General features: G+C 51.6%; 1 gene segment (V, D, J or C); it reads right to left on the bottom strand.

Annotated features, from left to right (window-relative positions):
- Window positions 1-6,309: 6,309 nt before the first annotated feature.
- On the bottom strand, window positions 6,310-7,517 carry LOC103775438. The segment is given in 2 exon segments: window positions 6,310-6,698; window positions 7,472-7,517. Coding segments are annotated over 2 exon segments (435 nt in total).
- Window positions 7,518-7,596: the final 79 nt, after the last annotated feature.

The following is a 7,596-nucleotide window of genomic DNA, read 5'->3' as shown; positions in this document are numbered from 1 at the left end:
TTTTCCCAGATGCAGAATCCCTGTCCCTCGGGAGACTCTTGGCACTCCACAGAACAAGGCACTCCTGGCAGCGCTATAGAACGGATGCATCCTGCAGGCTGTGCCAGAGCGTGTGACACAGTCACACCTCTGGGCTGAGAAGTGCAAGAATGAGGCTCATTCACCCTTTGCCTTTGCCTGTCTTCACAGCAGAGGGTGGATGCTCTCAGTGGCTTCCTGTACTTTTCCCTGGGTTTTGGTCTCCCTTACTGTGCGAGGGAACATCTCTCCCTTGCCGCAGAGTGTATCTGCTCTTGTGTGCTCTTGTTAGTGGGAGGGGTTTTGAAAGCCCTTTATAACGTTCAGGGCTCTGGGAAATGCAGCTGTAATGTTCTTTTCAAAAGGTTTTGGGTTTCTCTTAGTTTAGCCTCTGTTGTTTTGAAAGCAGCTGTTCAGTATTTCTCCACACGTGAGATGGAGAGGAAGCTGCTAGGGGGAAAGAAAGGTGTTCTAATGGATGAACATATAAATTCCTTGGACAGGGGGATTGAGTCCTGATTCTGATGGGTTGGGTCAGTGCTGGCTGGGGCGGGGCAGGGCAGGCTGGTTGGGGGGTAGAATAGGGGGATCTGCTGCTGCCCCATCCCAGAGCAGCTCTACACCTATGCAAGGCATAAGGGCAGGGCCTGGGGCTCCCCAGATGATGCTGGCACAGTGAAAATGAAAGGGACTGAGACTGGGACAGGAATGGGAGGCAGAATCCCAGTCTTTGGAGCCAGTGAGTGGAGAAGTGCCAAGGTGGAGCCCTGGCACTGGGAACAACTGCTCCTGGGCAGGACCTTTCTCTCCAGCATCCTGGCAAGTCTGCAGCCTTTGCTGTGTTTCTCATTTTGGTGAGTCCTTTGCATACAGTTCTGCAGTAAGGTGCTGCTCTGTCAGTCCAGCCTGCAAGGTGAGGTTGGTTCTGTAAATCACAGCCCCTCAACTGAAATCTGAAATGAGCATCCCATGGACAAAGCAGCCACTGTTCTTGGAGGGCTCAGCAGTGCCCAGGAGGTACTTGGGCTCACTATTGCCAGGTGATCAGTACCAGCAGAAGGAGGGATATCAGTGCGAGGAGGTGATGGTGCAGGTGACTGTGACAGACTACCCAAATGATGTGAGCACCTTCAGAGCCACAATGGAAGGGAGCTGGTTTGGTGCAGTGCCTCTGGGAGAGCAACAAGGTACCTTCACTTTCCCTTTTGGACACAAGGACAAAGTTGTGCACCTGGGGATGAACAACCCCATGCACCAGCATGTGCTGGACCACGCAGGAGTAAAACAGCTTTGAAGAAAATTACCTGTGTGCTCCTGCTGGACACCAAGATGACAATGAGCCAGTAATGTGTCCTTGCCTCAAAAAGCAAACTGCATTCTTTTGCACTCTCTTGGGACACAGCTGTGCTCTGGGCTGCTGAGGAGCAGAGCGATGGCTTCCAGCTCTGCTGTCATATTGAATTAAACTAAGAATCTAAACTGGTGTCACACCATCCTTGTTGGGACCTGAAATAGCAGAGTGTGAGCTTTGCAGGGGCAGGAAAAGGAGGCCTGAAGATACAGAAGTCTGCATTTCAGTGCCTGTGCTGTGAGCAGTTCTCTGACAGATTTGCTCTGTTGCTAGCTGCACTCAGGCTCCTGGCTCTGGCTGTTCTGTGCAGCTCATAGACAGAGTGGTGCAGAGTGCTCCTGCTGGGACCAGCAAATTCCCTCATGATGAGTGACATGCAAGCACACACAAACACACACATGCTCATGCACACCAATGTAGAATCATGCAAGAATCTGCACTGACAAACACTTGCACAATTCCAGCATGCAGACAAGCTCAGGCAAGAGAACCACACATGAACATGACCAACTGTGCACTCAGCTGGGGAAATCCTGGTGACAGCCTTAGCAGGGATTCTGGGGAGCATTCTGCAGAAGGACAAGGACCTAAACATGCTAATGGTGTTGCCTGGGTAGCCAGGGAGACTGCAGAGAGAGGCAAGCTATGTGGGCAGCCTTGTGAAAGAAATTGTATTCCAGGACTTAGTGACTTGGACAAGACATATCTGCTCCATTAAGCCTTGCACTAAAGGCCTGAGAGGCCTGCATGTCAGCATGAGTAGCTGCTGCAAGAGAACCTTCTAAAGGGCCCTGTGCCAGGCTGTGCTGCATGCTGGCAGGTGTTGATACTGCTAGTGGAAACATGGACAGCATCACAAGTGATCACAGAGCTCTGCAGGAAGGCAGTCAAGGGCACGGTGGCCCAGGTGGTGCTGTCCTCAGGCCTGCTGGTGAGAGGAAGGGTGGAAGAAGAGGGCACTGGAAAATCCAGGTCATTATTTGGCCGTGTAACTGGAGCTGGTGACAGGGTTTTGGATCCTACAAACATGGGACCCAGTTTGCAAAGCAGCATCTGTTCAGGAGAGTTGTTACCTTTGCCAGCAGGATGGCTGTCCTGGTAAAAAGGGCTTTAAACTAGGAATGATGGAGGGAGGGAGAGAGTAACCAGTCTGTGAAGACTGATTGACAAAGTCAGCAAGCAAAAGGCCTGGGGTGATGTGACAGCAAGATCAAGAAAACAGCTGAAGCAGGGTCACCAGTTGCATGTAAGCAAGGAAGTGCCTACAAGGCATCCCTGTGGAGAAGTCCCCAAAACCCTTTCTAGGAAGTCAGTGTGCTGGGCTGCCTGTGCTTAAGTGCCTGTGCACTGATACACACAGCATGGGCAATAAACCCAAGGAGTGAGAGATGTGTGTGCAGCTGCAGGGCTACAGTCATGCAGGAATCATGGAGATGGGCTGGGATGGATCCCATGTCTGGAGTGTCACAGTGGAGGATTGCAGGCCCCTTTGGAGGGGCAGGCTGGAAAGACAAGGAGGGGACCTTGCTCTCTCTGTGAGAGAGAGGTTGGAGTGCGTGGAGCTCTGCCTGGGGGTGACTAATGAGCTAACTGAGAGCTTGGGGGTAAGGGTTAAAGAGAAGACAAGTAAAGGTGACAATTTAATGGCTGTCTGCTGTAGATCACCTGACCAGGAAGAGCAAGTGGAGGAGGCTCTCTATAGACAGATAGAAGCAGCCTCACATTCACAGGCACTGGTCCTTATAGCAGACTTCTGCTACCTCGTTATCTGCTGGAGGGACAACACAGCAGCACATAAGCAAACGAGGAGGTTCCTGGAGTGCATAAACAACAGCCAAGCCACAAGTGAGCCAATGAGGAGAGTTGCTGCTGGAGCTCATACACACCCTGACAAAGTGATAGAGCAGCTAATCCTGGAAACAATTTCTAGGCACGTGAAGGACAAGAGATGATTTGGTATAGCCAGCATGGATTCACCAAGGGGAAGTCCTGTTTGACCATGCTGACATCCAGCTATGATGAAACAACAGGCTTGGTGGACAAGAAAAGAGTGGTGGATGTAGTCAGCCTTTATTTCAGGGTAGTTCTCTACACTGTCTTCCGTAGGATCCTTGTAGAGAAGCTGTTGATGTACAGATTAGACAGGAGACAGTGAAGTAGATTGAAAACTGCCTTTTTGAAAACTTTTTCAGCTTTCAGCCAGTGGGTGATGATCAGTGGAACAAAGACTAGCTGGGGATGAGTAACTAGTGGTGTCTGCAGGGTTCGATACTTGTTCCAATCCTGTTCGACATCTTGGTTAATGATCTTGGAGGACAAGGCAAAGAGTGCCTTCGGCAAGTTCACAGCTATCACTACACAGGGAGCAGTGGTGGACACACCAGAAGATCGTGCTGCCATCTAGAGGGACCTCGACAGGCTGGAGAAATGGGCTGACAGGAACCTCCTGCAGTTCAGCCAAGTCCTGTGTCTGGAGACAAACGAGTCCGTGCAGCAGGGCAGGCTGTGGGCTGTCCAGGTGTAAAGAAGTGTTGCAGAAAAACTCCTGGGTTGTGCTGCAGACACCAAGTTGACCATGAGCCAGCAATGAGCCCTTGCTTCATAAAAAGCCAATGACAAGTGGAGTAGAGGCTCACTTGAGCAGTGACTGTCCTGCCAGCTTGCTGCCCTGTGCTGCTGCCACCTCAGTCTGAATCCCTGGGGATAAAATGACCTTAAGGAAGTAAGGAAATCTCTTCCAGTGCCACATTATCCCGATGGTTTTCTGACCCCTCAGCCTCGTTGGCTGAAATCACAACTTGTTTCCTGCCTTGAAGAGCACAGCCATGTTATTCCCTTCCTCATTTCCACGGCCTGTCGCAGAGCTGGAGACCCTCAGCCCATCAGCCACAGTTTCCTGAATGGGGATTTCACCTCATGGAAGCAATTGCATTCACCGTGGAGGATGCCTGTGCATCAGCTGCAGGAGATGCCTGTGCTTGACCTGATAAATTATTCTCCAGGTTTATTTTGTGGTGTAGGCCTGATCGTCAGGGTCAGGTCCACTTGTCCAAACACGTTTCTGCAGCAAAGGACTTTCTCAACAACTTTGTCTTAGGGTAGATGGTGTTTCCCCGTGCGCTGCACCAGCTGCATTTAAAGGATGGGGCTTTTGTCTCACTTCTAGGAGCAAACATTACTATCTGAATATATTTTTAAATTTTTACTTTAAAAATATGCCAATCACTATGCTTCCTGCTAGATGTGTCAGGACATTTCCACTTTTAAAACCTGACTTAATGTTTCAATGGTCTGTAATTCCACCCATCTGGGGCTTTGTGGTGGAAATACTTTAATGTGACTGGGCCAAGTCCCCAAACTGCAGAGCTGTGAAAGGCTGGCTGGGGAGCAAGTCTCTCTTGACACTCCTTGGGAGGGCGTCAGCACTGCCAAAGGGCACTTGATTTTAATTTCAGAACAGATGAATCATGTTCTCAAAGCTCTTCTTGCTGCACACTGACAGTGAAGGGCTCATTTGACCCCTTCATAAGAAGGAGACATCAATATGGCAGATACACCTTTATCAGCAGTGTGATGACTGAATCATGACTGTACATCTCCTCCTCCCTTCAGCAAGCAGTGGTGCTTCCAGAGGTGATTCACTAACCTGTGTCCATCTGCCCTGGGCACTTGTCTCTTAGAGTGCAGCCAGGCCCAGGCACCAGAGCCCAAGGAAACACTGATGCCCTCCCTTGTGAGCTGTGCTCTCCTTCTCAGTGGCATTTGGGAAAATCCCTGGGACAGCCGCTCCACTGAGGCTCGAGAAAGACACTGAGCCTAGATCTCTCCTCAGGGAGTCATCACCACTTGTCAGTCCTTGCTTTTGAGGAAGAATTGTGTCTGTGGAGTGTTGAAGCTCTCTGCAGCCCTGGAGAGGAACCAAAAGCAGAACCTGAAATGTCCAAGGGACCCAAAACACAGCAGAGTGCAGGACACTGAGGGCTGCCATCAATTCTCCATCAGCACTGCCGAGAGCCCTCTGAGATAAACAGGGGTGTGCAAAGCTTCCAACAGGGCTGGCAGGGCAGACCCATGTCACCTGGGAGAGGCAGGTCATCCTGGAACAGAGATGGGACAACCACCACGTACCTTGGGGTTTCTCTGGTCAATGGGATGATACTTCATGAGCAACAGACTCCAATGCATACGGTGAGCTCCATGTGGAAAGCCAGTGCCTTCCAGCTGAGCTTCACATGCAACGCTGGGGTGGGACTGCCTGAGAATAGGTCCCTAGAGCCATTCCTGTTGCCTATGCATGAAAACAAGTTCACTGAGATGCGGTTATGAACTTCTGGGCAGAGAAACCAGCGTGGACTTGGGGACATAGGGGTTCCTCCCAGCCAAGTCCTGCTGATTTCCTGAAGAAGGAGAAGATAGAGGAAAAAGAGTGAGACCACCCATAGGCAGTGGATGAGCGCAGCAAGGGTTTGAACAGAGAACCTTGGACAGCATCTGCCTGACGGGTCTTTTTCTCTTGCTGACACACAAATACAGGGCAAGGAAGGGCTCTTCCCTCCTAGGGCTACTATGGGCACGTGGCAAAACCAGGAGAGAAGTTGTGCCTCCCACCACAGACTCCGTTCTCCAGCTGTAGCCATCGGTAGAGGCACAGGAAAAGAGAACAATGAGATGAGCTGATAGATTTCTTGTCCTGAGTACTCTCTCCAGTGTGCTGGGTGTTTTAAGCAGAGGGCATGTCCAAGCCTGGTTTGGCTTCTTCATGGTGTAACCTCCAGTGGGTCTGCCCTAAGTCAGGTTATTTAGATTTCATCATCAAAGGCCCTGGATCTAGACACAGCTGTAAAAGACACACTGCCACGTGTCTCAGAGCAGCACAGGCTGGGGAGGCAGAGGCCCAGCCTCACCACAGCCCCCAGGTGCCACTGCTGGGCAGGATGGGCTCAGAGCTCCATGCAAGCAGTGGCAGGGAGGGAACCACCCCTCAGAGCCCCCACCACGTTTCTGTGCACAGCTGCAAGCTCTGGGCACCAGGGTGGGCTCAGTGCACAGAAATAGGCAGCGCTGTCCTGGAGCTCCACATCCCGCACACGCAGAAGCACCTGGGAGGTCTTCACAGACAGTTCAGATGAGAACCTCTCCGAGTCCACGAGAGCTCTGTACTTGCTCACCCATAAAAGCATCTGAGGGGCCTGGGCCTGGTGGTGCTGGTACCAGTAGAGGTAAGGATTGGCACTGCTGGTGGAGAAGTTGCAGTGCAGAGCTGTGTTGTGTCCTGCCTGGACGGTCATTTCTGCTGGGAACTGGAGCACAGAGTCCTTTTGGGCATGACCTGTCAAGCCAGAAAGGGCTTTCAGCTTTGCTTGACCGTGTCCCTGTGTGTCCACTACTTCATCAGCTCCTTCACTGTGCCCACTTCCCTGCTCTCTTTTCCTTCCCTTGAAACCCTGAGCTCTTTCTCCCTACCTGCTTCTTTCTGCAGCTGCCAAAGACTCCTTACCCCTCCCCGCATCATCCTGCTTTTCAGCCATGCTCACTGCTCTTCCAGTCCACTGATCTCTCCAGATCAGAGCTATGTTGACTGCTGGTCTTGCCTTCAGCAGCAGATAGCAGGAGCTGGCAGCACAGTATCCACCATGTTGAGGAGAGAAGCTCCTATAAGATCTCTCCTTTCCCTCAGACCTTTCCCTCTCCCAGGCTTACGAGCTATTAGTGGCACGTTCTGGAATGCTCTGTACCTGCACATTTAAGGTCAGCTCTTATTCCTCCTGTGATGCCCATTACTCAGGACACTTCCCAGCTGCATTATTGCCAGTTATTTGCTGTACCCACCTGCAGCCCCTGCTCTCCCTCCAGAAACACTCCCAGACCACACAGGGGCTCAGGACTCAAGTCTCTCCACATCCATTCCTGTGATGCCCATTACTCAGGACACTTCCCAGCTGCATTATTGCCAGTTATTTGCTGTACCCACCTGCAGCCCCTGCTCTCCCTCCAGAAACACTCCCAGACCACACAGGGGCTCAGGACTCAAGTCTCTCCACATCCATCATGAGCCACACACACTCTTGCTTCATTCTCCTGAGCCCAAAAGTCACATCTCACCAAAGTCTGCCAGTTCCAACATGACAGCCAGGAAAATCAGGGCCATGTCAAACTCTCCCTTCCCGGGTTGCCCAGGGACCTGCCAGCATGAGGCCCCTGATGCTGCCACTTCCCCTCTTCTACTG

The sequence above is a fragment of the Merops nubicus genome, unplaced genomic scaffold, assembly GCF_000691845.1.
Source record: "Merops nubicus isolate BGI_N331 unplaced genomic scaffold, ASM69184v1 scaffold466, whole genome shotgun sequence".
Taxonomy (NCBI): domain Eukaryota; kingdom Metazoa; phylum Chordata; class Aves; order Coraciiformes; family Meropidae; genus Merops; species Merops nubicus.
The sequence above is the reverse complement of the archived record's forward strand: the minus strand, read 5'-3'. Positions and strand labels throughout refer to the sequence as shown.